Raw genomic sequence first — 22,037 nt, 5'->3', positions numbered from 1 at the left:
ATTTAAAAGTTCAATGAGAATGAATAGCTTTTCAAGGCAGTCTATTCAAGCCAAACACACCTGGGATGGGTCATTAGGAGACACTAAATAACAATCGTATATTAATCATATATTACATAAGACATAAAAAATTAAGCAAACAATCAGTTCCATTTTTGGGGCTCAGAAAACAAATGTTAACATCTGATCCTCTGATGGTCACATTAAAACTAATATACACACAAAAACACACAGCTACAGTCACACAGTGGCAGAGACAAACAGCGCTGATGACGGATGTTGAGCCTGATGTGCATTATGCAACTAGCAGCAGTGAGTATTGAGTTTCAGATTACCGTCTCCTCTTACATCTATTAGTAATCTCTTTGTAATGTCCCTTTCATTATATAACGCCGTGCTGAACGTAGGGAGATGCTTCCATATCAAATACCACAGGGATACAGGGGGAATTTGCAGCTCATACACTGCATGCGTTGACCTCCACATCTCCCTCCCGATAACATCTCTGAATCGACGGTGGCCGGTTTCCATGAATCTGGCTCTGCTGGGCGGTAGCTGGGAACAGAGAAACAGAGAAAGGCTGCCAAAGAGACAAAGATCAAGAGAGTGACTGTCAAGAAGATAAATAAAAGACAAGCAGACAGTCAGCTGTGCAGCTGCCTTTCTGATGAGCAGTTTCCAATCAACAACCCAGGAAAAGCTCACACCATCTGTTTCACCCAGTCTGAGCTATAAACCCTGTTTATCACGCACGTAAAACAGTGTGATAATACATTATAGTATCGCATTCTTTGTTTTCTCAAATGCAGGCTCGCCGGATGCACAGCTAATGCATTGTAATTGCTGTGAACAAACATGACGCAGCTCTTTATTTTAAATCAGTACCGTTGCCATGGGTGTGACATCTGCAGTGTTTTTCATCACAACTGTGGAAATTTGTTAAGTATGTTAAAGATATACATATAGGTGGATTCTGCACATTCATTAGTTTTAGCCTTACTGTGGTTGAAGATACATATAAAGATGCAGATCAGATCATTTTGTTGTAGCAACACTTTGTTAGCATATCTCCATGCATACAATCAGAAGGCATCATGCACCCAAAATCCAAAATGTTTGGATTTTTTTTTTTTTTTTACATATTACTTTGAGCTGTAAAGCTCTGAAGCCAGACAAAGGTCTTACATGAGTTATTTTAACAGTAAAATAAACCCGATGAACTCAGGATTATTTTCTTCTTCCTCCTCCTCTCCCGCTTATTGCTAAATATAGTGCCAGGGTTCTTTTTTGACATTGTGACAAAAACATGTTGCATTGGAACTGTAACACAAAAAACTCACAACTCCGATTGGCTAACCAGCAACCTGCATGTGCAAATTGGAGGTGTGTGTAATTCTCACCATCTGTAAGGCCTACCAGAAAAAAAAAAAAAAAGAGTTTTTACCCCCACATTCTCCTTCTCACAGTCATCCCGGAGAATCTCTGGTCATTTTTAATCTCCTGGGCAAATTCGTCCATATTTTCTGGAAAAATTGTATCAGAGGATAAAGATGAGATCTCTTATGAATACATCCGCAGAGAACACATGACTAGCATCTTTAACAACGGGAAACAAAGCACAAGGTTTCTTCACACAACCTTGTGTTAGAAAAAAAACAACTCCATTTTTCTCTTTTCTCTTTTATAAATGTATTTATTATCACGATATACACATTTTATCCAATGAACTGAAGGTCATGAGGCCTGCTTGTCTAATTAAAAATAACAACTTTTAAGCAGGTTTGAAATACACTATTTTTAAGCCCAAGTTTCTGCAATAATGCTTTTAAAAAAAAATGGATTTGATGTCTTATTCTGGTCATAAATGTTGCACTTTCATTAACCATAAATAATTAAAAATGCTCAGATTTAAAGGTTTGTAAACACAAGTTTTTAAATAATTAAACTATGTAATGCCTTATATGTAGTGAAGTGAGTTTCTGAAATAAATGAACTTTTCAGCAACATTTTAATTTATTAAATATGCCATTTTCTTCTGGAGTTTCTGTCTGTCTAACTAGAACACGATTAAAATAGTTTAAATTTAACTAAAAAATGAATAAATAACAAGAACTCCCAACCCAGCCTGTTTTACACAAGATTGTTCTCCGCTCAGCGCACTTTGTACATTTATACTGCTTCTTTAATACTGTATAGTACTAACATTAGCAGTAAGAAAACATGTTACACCAGTTATACGCTGAAACTACCAAAAACAAATGTGCTCTTGTGTGAACTTTTCAAGATAAACTCAGATGCCCAGTTGGCAGATTTCCCTTCACTCTGACGAAAGCTAATTTTTACTAAAAAGAAGTTTTTTCTTACATTGTTGTTGCTTTGTGTCTTGGAAAATAAAACTTTGGCTTATTTACTGGGAAGAATGAACTGGTATTGGAGGTTTCAGAGGAGATGTTTTTTTTTCCTCCTTTCCACTGAAACTCCTTTGAATCGAGTTTGATTTAGGGGCCGGGGTACAAATTAACCAGAGACGGGAGAAACCGAGAGAAACTCCCTACAGGAGAGAGCTGGGTGGAAGGCGCCGTGTACGTGACTGAAAAGATTTAAAAGGAGAATTGTAGGTGTTAAGTTTCACTTTTCCTCCTCTCACACGCTGATCTCTGAGACTCACACAGATTTTCTGAATAAAATATCTAAAGACAAATGTGTCTTTCTCTGATGGACTCAGTGTATCGCCCTTTATCAAAACACAACAGAATTTCCCTGAACAGCTGCAACATAAATAATTCAATGTGATCAACTGTTCACTGTCGCCACAATCATTTTTAGATGGAAGGAATCACACAAGTTCAGTAACTGGATGCAATCAACCAATTGGCTTAATAAATGGAATGCCACTGAATTATTTAGTAACTGGTTGAATTCTAACTATATGTCTGCATGATTAGACTTATTTGACTATAGCAATATCTCTGTATATAATCTGGGTGTTTTTGTGTAAAACAGCACCATATTTAAAAAAAATCTCTCTTTACTAAGCAAACCTAAAGCAGAAGAGCAAATGATAATATGAAATTCATTCCACTATTACTGCTGGACGCCCATGGGCACAGATATTTTCCAAGTTTCCTGTTATTATATTTGGACACATACTGAATTAAATTATTGCACCATCTGTAGCATGATGTTAATTGTCAGTAAGACGGTATAAGCCATTTATATTCACAAAAGCATTAGAACGACAAAGGGCAGATAAGAATTATGGGCTTCTGCTTGATTAACAACAGGAAGTGGGTCACGGTTCCAAGCAGTGTGTTGAACATTGATTATCTCAGCGCAGGAGGCAGCATGAGGTCAGCTTTTATTTTAGTTCAGACTCTGCTGTTCCTCCAAAGGGCAAAGACTTTAAAGGGAAGAAAGTGTCTGCCAATTCCAGAAGTTTTCTATTTTTTGTCACATTTGAATCCGTTAGATTATCAAACAATTTTTTTTATGTTGGACAAAGTTAACATAAGAGACTACAAAATTCAGTTTTTTTAAGAAAATAAATCTAAATCAAACTGAGCCTATGTGAAAAAGTATCCATCCCCTTGTGAAATTATGAATTAATTGTGATTAACTATATTAGTCTCTTCAGAAACAGGGAACAGTGGAGAATCCTACCAGGACAAGTTCATCTCCTAAAATGAGTCCATGAGGACACGCTTTTAAAATCTACAAGGTCACAAAATAACTCAGGACAAAATCTAGGTGGCTCATTTAAGCTCAGAGATTATTGTTCCAGAAAAAGAATCAGAACGGAATAAAATGTAATTCAAGGGAAACGTTCAGAGAACAAAACTCTGGTCACCAGTTAGAGGACAAAAGTCCACATGAAAAACATCTTAGTCTCTGTTACTTTGGGGAAGATATTCTAGGTATTTTCAGACTGGTGTAATTGACAGAGTCATGCATTCAAGAAAACAAAAAAAAAAAAAAACAAACAATATCAGACCATAAGTTGATGAATGTAAGTGCAGTCACACTTGTGTTATGTTGCAAGACAAAGTTCCAACACACATCTGCGTAATGCCTCCAAAATACACAAAAATTAAAGTTCGTAGAGGCTTTGTCAAATGTCTACGTTAGGTCCAATGAATTCCACTGGATTAAGTTCTGAAATTTTCTCCAGGATGTGCTCGTCTTTTAATGTGGCTGAAATTTGTAAAGTTGTGCAAAGAAGAAGTTTAATCAAAACAAACATGGCTTGATGGCTGGTGCTCCCAGATAATGCAACCACACTGTTATTTTAGGTTGTTGCCTAATAAATGAAATCATCAACAGTGCATTTTGAATTTTTATCGATCTGATATTTAAATTTGCTTGATGACCTGACATGTCAGAATGTCAGCAAGGGGGGCAAAAACTTTCTATAACACTGAAACATGAAACTGTGACACCAGATGTGGACGGTGACAGTAACTCAAAAGTAAAAATACTTTACAATCAATAAAGACAAATACAATAAGACATGTAAAAAACCCAAAAGACTCTTTTCTTTTATTTTACCTTTATTCATTCACGTAAAACTAAAAATAATAATAAAAAAAATACAATATTGCAAGCTGACAACTAGTATGGCTTTGAACGTTTTGATTCATCAGCAGATTAAAAAAGTAATTAATGTTCTTGGAAAAGATCAGATGCTTCCATACAAAAAAAAGAGATGAACAGTGAGTTCAAAATGTTACCAAAATGGTTTCAGTATTGTTAATAATTGGAGCAAATTTTGCTACTAATCATCCCATATACGTTTCACATCCATGAAAGTTTATGTGAGGTTACATTTCGCATATCTCGACTGAGCCCTTTGATGTGTCAAAACAACACCTGTTTTACAAGATAAACACATTCTCTACTGTAAATGCCTGGATGTTTCTTCAGGAGGTTTGTTACAACAGAAATGATATTTTCGTGTAAAAGTGTGTTGTTTTTTTTGTGTTTTTTTTTCCAGTCAGCACTGATGATGCCTGTCTGTAAGTATATTCCTCCGCCTTCATCGGAGCTGGGGAGGAAAAAAAGAGGAAGGCACAGCAGAACAAAAGAAACGGTGTTGTAAGTTTCACTTCTGCAGAGGATTTTAATCCAGTGGGGGCTGGATCAGGGAGAGACTGTCAAGCAGGGCCCTCGAGCTCCTTTCTCCGTCAACAAAACATCAAAGTGTCCTATTTCCAATTCTTCCCCTGAATTTTATCTCCTTTCCTCCAAAATATAAACCAAACTTTATCTCCATCTGTTGTGGATCAGAGACGACCTGCAGCAACGTCTCTGTGCTCCCTGTCTTCTACTTTAAGCCTTGGGTCCCTACCTGTTGTGCGTTTGCTGCTCTGTTGCTTCCATCATTAGCAGTGCAGCTAAAATAAACAACAAAACTGACTGGGGAGCCACATTTTTAACGTTCACTCTCAAAAAATTTCATTACTTTTCAAACAGCCAGCCTTATCAACCCCAGCTCGCCTAGTCCACTTCATTGCACTTTCGCTGTTTCGCCTCCACATCCTCGCCGCCGTCCTGCGTGACGAGATGAAAAAGACTGGCGTAGAGGAGGAGGAGATGGTGATCTGCTTGTGTGGAGCGAGCCAAACTGACTGACAGATGGACAGTCCCAACGACGCACAGAAGAGATAAGAGGATTTGGGCCTTGCTTGTTGTTGTTGCTTTTGGTCTCGCCTCAAATCTTAACTCAGTTAGCTTACTCTGAGCTCCCCCGAATGGCACAGGCGAGATGGGGATGATGGTGGTGCATTGTGTACAGGTTTGTAGCACAAATGGAGAGAGAGAGGAAACAGAAAAGCTTGGGAAGACTTCTCCACCTCCACCATCCTAGCCTGACGTTTGTCCTTGTACCGAGTTCATATTTTCAGGACCTTAGTCAGGCTGCAGTCAGTATGTACTTCTCCTCTGCCCTTGTCTGATCCAGTCTGAGAGCAAAAACTGGCATTTTGTCTTGATGTGAAGGCACCTTGCAGGCTTTGTAGAGGACCACGAAGAGGATGAGGATGAGCAGGCCCACTACAGAGTTGCAAACGATGGCCACAACAGCCCAAAGAGACAGACCCATACTCAGCTCATGCTCCATGCTCAACCCGGGCAGCGGAGACATCAGGCTTCAGGAGCGTCTGAAGTGTCCAACCATTATGTAGTAACGCTCATCTTCCTTGGAAGTAATGTCTAAAAAAAAAAGAAAACATTTTTATAAATAACTATAAATTAAAATAAAAAAATAAATGAAAAAACTCAAGCAGTACCATGCAGAAACACTCATACTTGGTGTTTTTTTTTTGTTTTTTTTTAGATATTGCAACATTATAGCCACAAACTTCAAAATATAATACTGGGATTTTCTGTGACAGAAAACCATAAAGTAAACCATTGTTTGTGTGCATTCAGATTCAGAAACCCTGAATTGATGCTTTATAGAATCACCTTTCACTGCAGTTACAGCTCCAAGTCTCCAGCAGCTTCGCAAACCAAAACAAAGGTTTTCCCCACGCTTCTTGAGAAAATAAGTTAAGTTTAGTCAGGTTGGATGGATCCGAGAGCATTAATCTTCTCTCGGTTGGAATTAAATCAAAGCCAATGTAATGTTCGATCTTGCATTGCATTGATCCAAATCATTCCATTGTAGCTCTGGCTGTATGGTAAGAGTGACTGTACTGCAGAGAAGGCATGACTACTGAAATATTACAACAGCAACCAAAAAGAAAAAAGAAGGAGAAAAAAGAAAACTTCCACTAGAGACCAAGATGTCTAAGCATCTTTGTATTCTTGCAACCAAGACCAATAAGGAAGAGGAAGCAACGTAATTAGTAATCACTTTAACAATGATGTTAAAAGTTGTGTTAAGTTCTTGGTGCAGTGTTCTTCTTATTGTGGGCTCCATCCTTGCCAGGTCCAGTTTTTCTTGTGACCTGGGGTCTGTTCAATGTATCTATGTTAAGATTAGTCATTTTCCCAACTCAGAACCTCCAGCATTGGAAACTTTTCAAATAAGTAACAGTAATTTATCTACCAGACTGATCAGAAAAACTTATCAGAGCAAGACCAAGAGCATGATAAGTTCAAAGAAAGAAAATAAAATACAGGTTTTCTAACAATCTCCACCCCAGTTTCAAGTCCTTTGCAGCTTCTAACCGGTTGTCTTCCGGTATCATCAGGCTTCTATAGTTCTAGTTCTACTGAAGAAAATCATCCCTGCAGCATGATGTTGTTTTTATATTTCATTGTGTGAATAATGTGTTCAGGTAGATGTGCAGTATTGCAATATTGCAGCAGTCATCTCTTGCTGTTCATGAGTGATTTCAAAGTTATTCTTCCCTTTATGGACTTTTCAAGTTGGCTAATAAAGCTCAATTTTGGTCTCATCTGACCTGAGAAATTTTTTTTTCACATAATTACTATGCCTCTCATCTCGCTGGGCGAACTGCGAAAGGGATTTCTTATAGAGGCTTTTTATATTAGCTGTCTTCTAGCCACTACACCAGTTTTGCGAAGTGAATAATAAATAGTTTTGGACACTCAAACTGTGCATCTCTGCAGTCTCTCCTGTTGTTACCTTGGTCCTCTTGACTAATCCACTCCTTAAGTGGGTTTATGCGGAAGATCACGTGCTAGTAGATCTGAAACGTGATATCTTCTAATGATGGATTTAACATTGAAATTTCTATTAATAAAATGATTGAAAAGCATGAATTATTTTATTATCTTCTACTGGTCGATCTGAAAATCCGAAGAAAACACGTTAAACTTTATGGTTGGCAAGCAGTGGAAAAGTTGAAGAAGTGTGAAGACTTTTAAAGGCACTGGGTGGAAGTGACACACTTGGCAACAGTAAACCTGCCTGTCACATGAATGCGCTAAGTCCTCGGGTAAAGATTACTTTCCCTTTAATGGGTTAGTCATGAAGTGCAGGGGCTTTATTCTTAACAGGTACTTTTATATGGAGCAACCTACATTTTGTTTCACGGCTGTAAAAGTAGGTTATATTACCAAGGTTTATTTTTAGAGGGAAAGGTAGTCTTTCAGTGTCAGATACAAACCCCTAAAGAAACTTATAAAATGTAACATAATATTTAATATATGTATAGTCTTTCAGTTTTATATGAGAGTAAGGAAGTTATTAAACCAATGGAGACGTTTTTCTTCATAAATTGTTCTGAATGACAATTTTCAGAAAAAAAACACGTCGGAATACATTTGTTTTGTGGCTGATGTTAAATCGGCAAGTGAGTTGTAAAGGTGAGAAAAAAAAACAATGCAATGACAGAGAAAAAAGGATGGGTGTCAACCAGATTAAAAGTGTGAATATTTCCCTACTTAAGAGTTCAACAGATAAAAAGAAAAAAATCCTGCTCTTCTCCTCGGTTCTCAGCCTTTTCTCTCTGCTCTCCTAATGCATTTCTAATGAGATCTCAGATTCCTTTTTTCCTCCCCAACTGGTGGCAATATTGCCACAGTCCAAGTCGTCTCCTGCTGTTGAGGAGTCATTTCAAAGTTATCCTTCCCTTTATAGGCATTTTATGACCAGGCCAAATAAAGATGGATCACTAAGCTGTACAAGGTGGCAGTGATGCATTTGATCTGCTTGCCAGCTCCCAAACTTGCTCTGTGTTTGGAGCAGATGGGTCCCCTCTCAGGATGCTGGTGGCACTATTGTGGAGGGGAAATTGCCCCCATAATCACTAAGTGACATTACTGTCAGTAAAACTGCCCTCACACTTTGGCAACCTGTTTTTAAAAACATCCTGTAACCCTTTGGACAGAAAACATTAAATATGGAGGAGTTAGCCGTGTTAATTAGAGCCGGTTTGAGGAATGTGACCGATATTAGACATTAGACAGAGGAAGGTGAAGAGGAACAGTGTTCATGTTAGCGTTCAGGTGAGAGAAATCAAATGAGTCTGAGAAATATGTTAGAACAGAGGGCTATTTGCACACTCATTTTAATTTCAAGCAGTCACTGGGCCACGACAAGGCGAGTCCCAGAGTTATTTGTGATCTCAAATTATAGCACCATTGCCAGATGCACACTTCCCAAAGTGATTGTGGCTCATGTTTGAATCATTGAAAGGCTCATTAGCTTCCACTTGCAAGAAAAATAACGCTTTCTTACGAAGCACTGCAAAAGTATTTACACCCCGTGAACTTTCCAACATTTTGTTATGTTACAAACGTCAGTACTATATTGAATATAGTAATAATATATTGTATACCGACACAAATTAGTGCAGTGTGATACAATCTTTATTTTACCCCTGAATCAAATCCAGTTCAAGCTGTTGCCCTCAGACTTCACTTAGTAAACAAAGTTAGACATATACTAATTTCCACTTTTTTTTTTTCTTTTTAGAAACAAAAATTTTATGGCATGTGTTTGTATTCAGACTTCTTTTCTCTCATGGTCAGTAAAAAGAGCCCACGTGTGTAAAATTTAGTCTCGATATAAATCTAGCCGTGCAATAAAAGTCTGAGAGGTTTGTCAGAAAATATTACTGAGCAAACAAAATCACAAAATCTAACTAACAAGCCAGACTGATCAGGAAAGCAGGTGTGGAGACATTTACCAGGTTTAGGTTCTGAAAAAATATTTAATAAATCTGAATTTCACATCATCCAAACCTAAACAGAATACCCACAAAAATGAAGACAAGGCCTCACACCAAAACTGATGGGACAATCTTAATCTTAGCAGCCAAGAGCCTTATAGTCAGTTCATTGGAATATGAATGGTGCTAACATAGTGCAATCCTGGAAGCCTTGATTTAAAGGCTCAAGGATCACAGGATTTAACTGAACCACCTCCAACACGTGTAAACACACTCCCTAAGGCCACAGTCAATACAAAGATAGAACCCAGTGTTATGTAATTACTGTGCTCTGCTGCAGCGACCGTCTGAAACTGGGAATCAAAAACATTGTAATCCAACAAGAGTATGAGATTTAGCCTCAGTGTATGAATAGTGTCACTGTCTGATACAGAACCCTGTTGTGCTCACATGCAAAAAAAAAAAAAAAAAAAAAAAATCCAATGCAAATGCAGCTTGTGTAATGCACCAACGTGCTTGTTTGCTGAACAATGCAAGTGAACTCTGCATGCAAAGACAAACCATGTTCACAGTGACCACATGTAAGGCAGGTTAGTACTTGTGCATATCAATGTGTCACCTGCAGTGAACTACCTGACTTAGGGTTGATATGTGAAGATGATAATTAGGGTGATTGCTTCTGAAAGACAAAATTGAACACATTTTAAATAGTAGGTTTGGTGATATTTAACATGATTGTTAAATAGCATCAGAGACACTGACCAAAGACTGCGTGTTTTAGGGGGTTTAACTTTTCCCATGTGGGTGAAGAGCAGGTGGGTGACCTTGCATCATAGTTACTCTTTCAGAGAACAACTATTTAATAAAGCTGCTAAAGAGAAACTCTGACTAAGTATTGTAAAATATCATTATATTATTTAAAGGGTCAAACTTAGATGACCTTGTGGTTTCATCTCCAGGATAAGAGGACTAATGTCTCAGCCAGATCTAGAGAAACTCATCCATGCATTTATCTTCAGTTGTATTGATTACTGTAACGGCGTCTTCACAAATCAATAAAACAGCTGCAGCTGATCCAGAATGCTGCTGCTCGCGTTCTCACTAAAACCAGGAAGATAGAGCACATAACACCAGTTTTAAAGTCGCTCCATTGGCTCCCGGTAGCTCAAAGAATAGACTTTAAAATATTGTTAGTTTATAAATCACTGAATGGTTTAGCACCACAATACATTAAAGATCTGCTGCTGTTGTATCAACCTTCCAGAACTCTCAGGTCTTCTGGTTCTGGACTGCTCTGCATCCCCAGAACCAGAACCAAACAAGGAGAAGCAGCATTTATCTTCTATGCACCAAAAATCTGGAACAAACTTCCAGAAAACTGTAGAACAGCTGAAACACTGACTTCCTTTAAATCTCGACTAAAAACCCACTTGTTTAGAGTTGTATTTGAAACGTAATCAACTACAAATTTAATAATGGAACCTGACTTAATGTAAAGTTTTGATTGTTGATTCTATGTTGCATGACTTTGTGTTTTTGTGTTTGTTATGATGTAAAGCTCTTTGAAATGCCTTGCTGCTTAAATGTGCTATACAAGTAAAATTTGATTGAATTTGATTGATTGGTTCTCTTAGATCTGGAGGTTTAGTAACCAGCAGAAAGAACTGGTACCTTTCAGTGAAAACCATTTTCGGTCAAGCAGCTTTTCATGTCCGTTAATACGAGGAATTATTTACTGAGGGCTTGAAGCTGATTCCAGCCTGGGAGGTTGGAATCAGCTGACCAAGCTTGTTGTCATTGTTAGCAGCCAGCCCACGATGGCTGTTGGTTCTTGTTTCATTGTGCTCTTTCAAGCTACATTGTTTTATTGTCCTTTAAACTGTTGTATGTTGTTTAAGGGAGATTTGGGGACATGCAGAGCAAATTAGTCAAGGCTGTAAATGTTACAGAGTTTAATGCAATTCAAAGTATGCAGATCCCAGCTGAATTTTATTGAAACTGTAATAAAGAAAATTAAATATAACTTGTACTTTTGCTTTATGTGAAAACAACAGTCCCATAGTTTATAGTTTGCAGTTCAAACTATAAACTGATGAAAAGAAAAAGAGTATTATCTCTCTGGCTCTGAAAAAAGAGGGAATACATGAAAGCAATAAACCTTTTGTTGTAGGTGTTACAAGTCATACTTATATCACTTTTATATGTGGTATTTGGTTGATATATGTTGCTGATACATGCCATTCTGAAAGTACCACAGTTCAATGGTGCATGAAATGTGTTATAAATGATCAAAAATAGGAAATAGATTTAAAATCAGTAAAATCAATATTTATCTAATTATAATATTAAAGAGTTAAGAAAACATATTTAATGATGTCACTATTTTGCTAATTATTTCTTGTTTGTGTGTGATAGTGATCTGTGGTGACCTCTGATGTTGAGGCATAACACGTCACAAGAAGTATTTAATGTACTAATTAAACATAACAATAAAATATGACATTTTAATTTAATTGAATTTCACACACAAATTTTTTATCATATATTTCATAAAGTCTTGACAAAAATTTATGTATGTATGTTTAACTGTGACTGGTACGAATAATTTCTTAATGACTTATTTTAACTTCGTGAGCTTTTTGGCCACTCCACATCGTCTATTTAGTGGGTTTCTTCAAATCGGTCCCTGTGTGTTTGTCCCTCCAACAACGAGCGGCTGCATTCAGACTGAAAACAAACATTTCACAGCTCACCCGGTTGTCCTCTCTGATGTCTCTTCCCCACGGATTTGGCTGCTACACCTCCACGCTCAGATCCTAATCCCGGAGCAAACAAACAAGCAAACAAACAAACCAAAAAAACAACAACTAAGCAAACGAACAATCGCTGAACTTCTCTTTCTCCACAACGACGCAAAAACTTTTGGCTTAAAATAAGTTCCCGCGCTCACACGCAGCGCCCGTTTCGCAAGACTTCTGCAGATCAATGATGCCGGTCTCTCACTGCCCTAGTCGGGTCAAATTGACGCGGTGTCCTCGGTCAATTCCTGACTGCTGACAGACGCAAAAGAGGCGGCAGAAGTAGACGCTGCTGTCACCGTGGCTCATCATCATCATCATTATCCCCCGCCTCTCCTCTTCTGTCCCTCCCTCAGTCTCTTGCTACTCTCTTTCTATTTACAGACGCTTTAAGGACATCCGATCAGGGGCTTTCCTTTCACCTCTGTGACTCGCCAGAGGTCATTGCGACAGTTTAACCCATCAACATTAATAATGCAAGGCAAACAGACAGCTCAGAGAAAGTGTTTTAGCTTTCTTACACCCTTGGTTTTACATCATGCTAAGTAAATGTCGCAATTTGTGCAGTGTGCCTTCAGATGAAGGTGTCACTGGAGAAGCACTATCCACATTCAGTCTATTTATGATGAATTTGTATTATGTGCAGAGTTTTTTGTAATTGTGAATTATGTACACCATATAATGAGGGACAAGGACATAATTAGTTTTGGTCTACAAACTGGCATATAAAGAAACTTCTGTTTCTTCGTTATTACGCAATGTTCCCTTTGTAAATAAACAAAACTGATCATGAGAACAATATTTACTTTGGGTAGCAGAAGTGGCTTTCAAGCAATTAATAGATAACAGTTTTTCCTTTGCCTTGTTTCACCACAAAGTCCATATTTGTCATCAAACGTTTCACATAACTAAAACGTTAAAATATTGCAGGGAGATTACAATCTTTTCAGGTGGGAATATAATTTTATTTTGACAGTTTTGTCATGAATAAATTCATTTTGTTTGTGCAGCATAAATGTTGCTACTGAAATAAGCAACACAGATCACAGCAGTAAAGAAGTAAAAAAAATAATAATAATAAGCAAGACGTTTACCAAGGATTCTTCCTAAAATGAAAACATTGGTATTCTGAGACTGTCTGACAAGAACAGAGTGTCTTCAGTCAGAGGCTTCTTCAGATCTGCTGTAATACTGAAAGCCGCAGGAGATCCTATACCTGTTCACAGCCATCACTTTCCTCAACTACTCTTTAAGGAATCTTGGACATTACAAGAGACAAGAACATTTAATTTACCTTTGGGATTAATAAAGCATTTCAGAATTTTAATTGAATTGAATTTACAGACATGAACTGAGCAACAGCAGGTACCATTTTTTTTCACATGAGCAAAGTGAACTAACATCTTTTGTGAATGTTGAACAGAGAATAGGAAGTTAGTTTTTTTAATGCGTGTGTTACTAAGATTGTGCCCAAATAAGAGCAAATTAATTATTTTATTTTTAACCAAAACAGCTTAATGTCCAAACAGAGTTGCTCTATCTTCCATCTTGTGCTCTGCTTTGTATCATCCAAAACAAGGCCCCTAAAGCTGAATAGCTGCTGTTGGAATTTCACACTTGTTGCCTCCCATTTTCCTCATTAGTATTCAGGACAACAGCGGGGTGTCCCTGGGGAATTCAGCTCTGTCCCACACTTCTTTGTATGTGTGTGTAGTCGTACATCCATCTTTGTAGGGACCCGTTCTAGTTTCAGACACTGGGAGGTACTGGATGTTTTCAGAAAATAAGGAGATTTTGCACAATTTATTTATTCAAACTGGTTAAATTGCTTTATGTCTGACTTTGGAGCAAGGGTTAAATTATATTAGGAGTTTAATTTGGACTAAATGGCTGCAAGCTCCAATTGTCCTCACAGAGGCTGAGAAAGGGTTGTGTGTGTGTGTGTGTGTGTGTGTGTGTGAGTGGAAAAGGAGAAGGGAGTACCATGACCCTGAGTTCAGGCAGAGACAAAGCTTCCCTTTAAGGCCGCATCGTCATTCCCAGCGCTCACACCAGAAAGAAGCTTCACTGGGGCACAGGTCCTGCACATTCATCAAGGAGGCTCATATACCCCACATGTTCGTAACGTTTTAAAAGCTGAATGGCTTCAATTAAAGATGAATGCAGTGGCTATCGTTCTAACAGCTGCCTGATGACGTATAAGCCTGATGAATGTAATGAAATGCAGTATGAAATTAAAATCATCTAATTAAATTCAAGAATTTAGAGTATTATGTGTTACTGCAATAAATTGTATTCAAAGTTTAATGAGCATAGATAATTATAGGGCTATTATACTTAGTGCCTTGTGCCTATTGTCATAGGTTATTAAATTATTTGTCACTATAATTACGCTAAAAGGCTGTAAATTACATGTTTCCCTATCTAACTGCAATGAATAGCACTAGTAATCCAACAAAGTTATAACATTTAAAGGATTTACTGGACTCAGTAATACATTTTTGAGTAATACATTTTCAAAAATAATGCGTATTTCTAGCGGATGTTTTCTGTCATTGTGCTGCTTGAAGGCGGATCTCCTCCTGAGTCTCGAGTCTTTTGCAGCCTTTAAGAGTTTATTCCCTCCCCAAACGTTCCTGTTTGCAGCTTTGCTTCATTTTCTCATCAACCACCACCTTTGTGTGTGAACCACCTTCCCTGTCCCTGCCAAAGAAAAGCATCCCCACAGTCTTACACCAGCAGGTCACCTGTAGGTAATTCTTTTGGTCTTCATAATGCTCTTCACATGTTCTCTGACAAATCTCCCAGATTTAAATTGAGATTAAGCTACGTACAAGTCTTTTACAACTTGTTTTCTTGGGATTTAGGTAGGGTTATCACAATAAAGGCAGCAGAATACAAATTCAGGCCACTCTTTTTAGATAATTTTTTGTAAAATAGGTCAAAAACCATGTAACAATTTCTCTCTGCTTTATGTATGTGTGCTACTTTGTGTTATGTCACAAAATGTAAAAATAAACCAAATGGGAAACACTGCGCTCTGTTTTGTGTGGATGCATTGAAATAAATAAGTAAATTAAAGATTTCCATTAATAAAACTATGTATGTCAGGGGTACATTAGATGGAGGATGCGTCACACGGTCAAAGGCTGACGCTCCACAGAATCCTCCTTCTGTCATGTGAAAAAATGACCTAAAACATATGGGTTCATGCACTAGACGGGGGATGTACTATAATGGACATGCAGAGAAGCTGCATGCCCTCATGCATCTTCTTGGGGCTGCTCTTAATGTACTGCACTGTAAAGACACATGCACCGCACACAGAGCACCATTATTACTCACTCAAATAGGATGTGTCATGTGTGATCACTACATCTCATGTCAGCGAAGATGTTTCCACGCTTCCAGCACATTTAAAGTGTTCCTGTGTGTATTTTTGCAGAATATTTTACAGCGAGAGAGATAGAGAAATATATATATATACATGGTATATATATATATATATATATATAGAGAGAGAGAAGAAAGCAGAGAGGCAATTTTATTTCTTTTCCAGTCTTCACCCCACTTACTCTTTCCTCCACATCTCATTACAGCATTGATATGGGAAGAAATAAAAAGTAAGAAAAGATAGAAATATTAATCACAACCTTGTCATATCTGGCTTCTGCATTTTTAGATGGCGGACATCATGAGGAAATATTCTCCTCGGCGGTAGAATATTGCGGTTTTCATAAACCTAGCAACCCAAGCTGTGGGGATGGGAGAGGGTACAGAGGCAAAGCAGGTCAGTTTCATGCATGATTATTAGATGTGTATCTCCTACTCCTTTTTGATGCTCACAGTCTTATTCAACTCAGTGTTACTTGGCATCTCATCTGACAGTTTAATTTGAATCTGCGGTTTCATTTTTTTAATACTGTAAAAAAAATATATATATATATTATGGGAGTCACATTTGTTTGCTGGTGCTGTTTTTCCATGCAGAAACATTGGTTGTTATGCACAAAATTCAGATTGGGGAAGCTGTCAGAAGCAATTCTCTATCATGAGTTTGTGAGGACACCTGCTGGGCAGTTCTTGATACTGTTTCAGCTTCTGAGAAGCCAGAACATGTTGCTGCTCATTTAATTTAATATGAATGCATATGGTAAGTCTAAGGAATAAATACTTGAATATGCATTAGGTCTTGTTGGATATGCATTTGCAATTACTAAATGTACTTTAAGCCAAGCAACCCACTTAAGACAACTGCATATTTTTGGGAACCTTTATTGACATATCATCTTTAATTGTTCAGCATCACCTGCAAAAACACAGACAAAAACATAAAACATTAAAAGAATTGTTCAGACTCTGTTCAAGAGAGATTCTCTTAAAAGATTAAAAGAAGTTAAAATCCCAGTGAGCATTTGTTAAATGAAATATTTGTCTAAATTGTCCCTCGACACCTAAGCAAGTATTGAGGTGTGGGGTGGAGAGCATCCAGAAAGTAATCTCAGCACTTCACATTTTCCTCATTGGTTATGTTTCAACCTTATTCCAAATTGTACTAAATTAGGCCATCCCATCAAAATTCTACACACAACTACCTCAGTACAGCAACTTGGGAAAAAGTTTTTGAATATTTTGCAAATTTATCAAAAATAGAAAACCAAGAAATCCCATTTACGTAAGTATTCATATAATCCACAAGGTGGAAATACTCAGAGTTCTTTAGTGCAGTTAAGATATTAATTCTTTAACATAAAAAAACCCTTCCTTTCCAAAATCCCGAAACATTCCTTTACGCTTCCTCGTGCTTCTCTAACGCAACTTGGGATTGGCAATTATCCTATAAGATATTGCTAATGAAGGATAAAAAAAAAAATTGGTAATTTATTTTATAATAATTATGAACTCTAAACAATGGATTTGATACAATGCAACAATTGTGTTTTTCTTTTTATTATTATTACAACTTAATGGAACTGTTGTACTGAAGAAGACAACAGATGATTGGTAAGTTTGTTTTTGGGGCTCAGACTGATGCAGTGGAAAGCATCCCTCTTTTTAAAATACATTCTGTCAATGCTTTTTAAATTTTCCCAAGAAATACCAACATGAATTCTAATGTAGTTTTAAGAATACATCAGCCATCTTTTTTACCTGGTCAATCCAGCTGTTGAAAGCCGAGACTCTGGTGAAGACGGTGGGTTTCTTCTCGTAGTTGCAGCCGAGGCCAGACACAAAGCTGGCGATGCCATGGATCTCCCAAACGCCTTCAGCGTTCTTACAATTCAGAGGGCCACCAGAGTCACCCTGAACAAGGAGATTCAGAAAGAGGGTCTATATTTTATTCAACTGAAGGAGCGACCAGAAGATCAACCAGAAAGAAAGAAAGAAAAAAAGAGAGAGAGAGAAAGAAAGAAAGAAAGAAAGGAAGAAAGAGAGAGAGGAAGAAAGAAAGAGAGAGAAAGAAATAAAGAAAGAGAGAGAGAAAGAAAGAACAAGAAAACAGGGGAATTCACTATCAAAATCATTGATTCATGAAGAATGCTGCAGGACATGGGGACACAAGAACAGCATTTGTTGATTCTTGGCGTCACGCCACAAAAAATAACTTTGAGGGGAAAATTATTCTGTTTCATTTCAGTGGGATCACTTTGTAGGTTTACTTTTTGTGTGCCTTCAAAAACAGCTTGTCTAATCACCGATCAGGCGTTTTGAAGGAATAAACAAAGCAACTCAAAACACATAACTGCTAAAATAATCATCTCCCTCCTCATCCACATTTTCAAACAGTGCAACAGACTTACGTTGCATCCAGCAACAATTCCATCCCCACCGGCGCACACCATGCTGGTCCTAACAGCGATGCCCCACCAGTCAGACTGGGAGCAGGTGGCGTGGTCAGCCACAGGCATCAAAGCCTGCTGCAGCTTATCAGCAATGGGGCCTCCGGCTAAAACACACAGGCAGAGTCTATTACCGTCATACACATAAACTCGCTGGCTGTCAAAGCTGCTTTACAGGAGCTCCCCGAGAGCCAAACTCACAGTCTGACCCAAATTTTCAATTTAGAAGTAATCCCCCTGCTGAAAAGTTTCAGCTCAAATCTTATGCAGGTAATTTTCTTCCCAACTTCCCAAATAGCTCCGGTTAACCCTAACCGTTTGTGAACACTGCCACTGTGGCTAACTACTGGCCAAACATGCTAATGGAAATGATACGAGGAGTTTTCAGGAATGCAGCCAAAACATAAACAGAGGAAGAACTTACTGTACACTCTGCCCCAGCCAGTGATGTAGCAGGGGTAGAGGTTGGTCAGCAAAGTGCCAGGAGTGGGGATGCATCCCAGCTGCACCTGATCACTCAGAGTCACTGGCTCGGACAACTTAATCAGGGCAATGTCATTACTGCAAAGAAGACAGATAGAGAGACAAAGGCTTAGGGAGGATCGACTTCCCCAACCTAAGATACTGAAAATCAAGGTGAGGAAGTCAGTGCATCAATAAATTGCAAAAATATTATTTTTCAAATACTAATCAAATACTTTGATTTAAATCTTACTGAAGATGTTGGTTCTCTCCAGGGCGGTTCATGAAGGTGATGTGTGATGTTCAGCGGAGAACATCAAGGCTAACATCTTAATATTAAATGTTTTATCAATTAATCAATGTAGCAACTTTTCAAAACATGAGAAGTTTCATAATTATCTGAGGTATATTACATGTTGGAATAATATTAAAGTTTATATCCAGATTTAATTACTTTACCAGTAGCACCAATGTTGTTTTTGAACCCTGTTCTAATCTTAGGCACTTAGTTTGTTTCTTACTACTTTGTTTTAAAAGTGTATTATAATTTTGCTAGCATGTTATGCCTTAATTAGCTTATAATGTCAAACCTGCTAACAAGCTTATTTTTTGAATCTTAAGGTAGTCAATGCCAATAAACAACACATCTTAGCCATAGTTGTCAATGAAAATATTTGTATGTTTACATTCTAATGAAATCAATTCATTTTTGGAATCTAAGTTTCTTGAAAACACATTTACTAACTGACTCGTTAGTTCATTTGATCCTCTCATCGCCGGCTAAATCAAAATTTCCAGCATTATGCTCGGACTATGTTGCACCAACTGGAATGAAAAAAATAGATAAAGAATGGTATTCGGAGTATGTTTGCTTTATGTTATCATTGGAAATACTTGAAACTCCATCCCAGAACAGCAAATAAAAAGCTGTTTTGTAAAGACAGCAAACAGCAGCTCCAGATTTGCTCAAAGTAGGAAAACTTTAAGAGTTTTGGAAATTATATCAGTTAAGTGTCTTTTAGTTGTTAAACGAAAGCACTACTCAAAGATCCAGAAATGTATGATAGATTCAGTAGCTCAGATATCATAGTTACAAGAAGACATTGCAGTATGTGAATATACCTAATTGATGTTTATGTAGAGAAAATCTTATTTCAAGAAATGATGGTAAGTCCATCTCCCTATGAGAGGAAGCTAAAATATCTGTCTTGTGCTTCAAACACTCAGTTTTGGTTCACTAATTGAATTTTTCTATATACAGTATTTTATATGAGTTTCAGAAACATGAACTTTAGTAAATTTAGTAAATTAATCTAGTTTTACTCTAAGTTCTCTTCACTGAGTTGACCAAAAGAAGACGAGATCACAATCATTTCCTTGTTTATTCTTTGTTTGTGTTTTTCTTCATGGATGCTGTCTTTGTTTTTCTTACCCAAAGGCTACAAAGATGGGGCTCCACTTCTCATGGACGAAGATCTTCTCAGGCAGGATGGCCTTGGAGCCAGCCTCTTCTTCGACCAGGTTGTGTTTGCCTACAAACACCCTGTAGGAGAAGTCGGTACTGCGAGAGAAAACAGACTGTTGAGGCCCAAGGCAAACCAGACAGAGGGTTTATTAAACAGTTGAATGATTTGATTAATTTGGTCTGATTGTGCTTTTGTGTGGAGGATTAGATAGATAAACTTTGATGATGAGTTGAATTTGCGATTACAAGTTCCAAAATATTTTTTTCTTGGTAGGAAAATTTGGTGACGCAAATAAGCAAGCAGCATTGCATAGAACAAATACAGAATAGGCAAGCATTGTGCAATGATGGTTGTGTTCCTGAGTTCATTCTTTGTGCTCCTCAGCTTCTCGTACTTGATGCAATGTGCCGCAGTCATGACCCAGTTGGCAGCAATCAGAGATCCTCCACAAGTGTGCCTCCACTCACCATCCCTTTCATACTGCAGAGAGATCTAAAAACGGGACACGAGAAAAACAATACACAAAGAGGTGGGCTGTCCTTCTTAAGATGGATGGTAGGGATTCCTGATTTAACGCTTTAAAAAAAGCCCTGCTTAATTGCTGGATTTTCAACGGCCGCTGGGTTTGTCATCCGATAGCCAGATGCTCAACCCGGAGAGTCATCAAAGTGAACATAAAAACACAGACAGATGTGCACATCAGCATACCTGCCAGGGCCAGCTGTGGGGCTTGGCATCCACTCCATTGACCACACGGGAAGTCAGGGGCTCAATGGGAGGAGTGCCGCACCCAAGGGCTGAAAGGAAAAGGAGCAGGTATTACACAAACACATATATTTAAATATCTTCCGAAGCAGAGTGCAACATTTTTCTCCTCACCAAAGAATCACAAAGGACCGGCTCACTATGTGCTAATGAGCAAATGCAACACAGAGAAACAATTAACCACAGAAATAGAATATTCCAGATGTTCTTACCACCAGCAATGAGCACTGAGGCCAGCACAATGGGGATCATGTTGATTGATGCTTCAGCTGAGGGACGGCGAGACCCACACACTCTCTTTTAAACTTTCCACCTCAGGCAGCTCTCTCTCCGAACACAGCAGCACGCTCTCCAATTGGTCTGTGGTGGCCTGCTGGGGCTGTCGATGGACCAATGGCAGCAGGCCAGGAGTTTATGTCACACAGGTGTATTTTCTGGGACATTTCCCATGACCTTCCTGCAGCATTAACCCTAAATCACTAACCTTAGCATAGGTAACATTGTTTTTAAGAACTTGGACATAAATATATTCATACTATGAGTGTTTAAAATGCAGCTGGCTCTTTATATGCACCAAAGATAAGTTTCAGTATTCAGCTTCCTGCTATACCTACAAAACACCTGGAATTAAATGCTTACGTAACAGCATGGGAAGTCAGCATCTGGATTCTTGGCGCTAAAGTGTTTTTTGTTTTTTGTTTTAAGAATTGCACTATGAAAAAGTGTTCCTAAAAAATTACACGGTAACAATGAACAACAGATGGTTTTGTTGATGCAGAAAATGTGTAGATACTTTAACACATGCAGTGGCGCGACTAATTCTGCTGTGTCAGGACACCATATGTGTGACAAAACCTTCCACTCATCACATTTCACATTCATCTGTCATTTTCTCTGTCGCACATATTTGGATGTCCCACAAAATATTCTGACCTAAACTTTCAGGTGGTTGTTTTGTTGATCCAGATGACCTGAAGACAAAAGGCACAAATTAAAGGGTAATTGTTGTGGTGTAACAAGCCTGAGGGGCCTCAGCATGCAGACAAAATAAATCTGTCAGGGGTTGTGTGAAAATATGCTCCACCAATAGTGGCAAAGGACTATGATGGAGAAGAAAATCAAACA

At 38.0% G+C, this 22,037-nt stretch overlaps 1 protein-coding gene across 1 annotated transcript; it reads right to left on the bottom strand.

Moving 5' to 3' along the window:
* Window positions 1–16,638: 16,638 nt before the first annotated feature.
* Window positions 16,639–21,208, bottom strand: ela3l (elastase 3 like). Its single transcript, XM_044111160.1, has 8 exons — window positions 21,125–21,208; window positions 20,856–20,944; window positions 20,542–20,639; window positions 20,114–20,242; window positions 18,644–18,780; window positions 18,181–18,326; window positions 17,531–17,683; window positions 16,639–16,688 (listed from the first exon to the last, which is right to left on the bottom strand). The coding sequence occupies exons 1-8, from the start codon at window positions 21,162–21,164 to the stop codon at window positions 16,671–16,673; spliced, it is 810 nt and encodes a 269-aa protein (XP_043967095.1). The 5' UTR covers window positions 21,165–21,208; the 3' UTR covers window positions 16,639–16,670.
* Between the last annotated feature and the right edge of the window lie 829 nt (window positions 21,209–22,037).

Source organism: Gambusia affinis, linkage group LG03 (genome assembly GCF_019740435.1).
Source record: "Gambusia affinis linkage group LG03, SWU_Gaff_1.0, whole genome shotgun sequence".
Classification (NCBI taxonomy): domain Eukaryota; kingdom Metazoa; phylum Chordata; class Actinopteri; order Cyprinodontiformes; family Poeciliidae; genus Gambusia; species Gambusia affinis.
The sequence above is the reverse complement of the archived record's forward strand: the minus strand, read 5'-3'. Positions and strand labels throughout refer to the sequence as shown.

Coding starts and splice junctions, on each gene's coding strand:
- ela3l (XM_044111160.1), bottom strand. CDS start 21,164: ATGATCCCCATTGTGCTGGCCTCAGTGCTCATTGCTGGTG. Junction 20,640..20,855: donor CCCACAGCTGGCCCTGGCAG/GTATGCTGATGT, acceptor TCCCGTTTTTAG/ATCTCTCTGCAGTATGAAAG. Junction 18,781..20,113: donor CCCATCTTTGTAGCCTTTGG/GTAAGAAAAACA, acceptor TCTTCTTTGCAG/TAATGACATTGCCCTGATTA.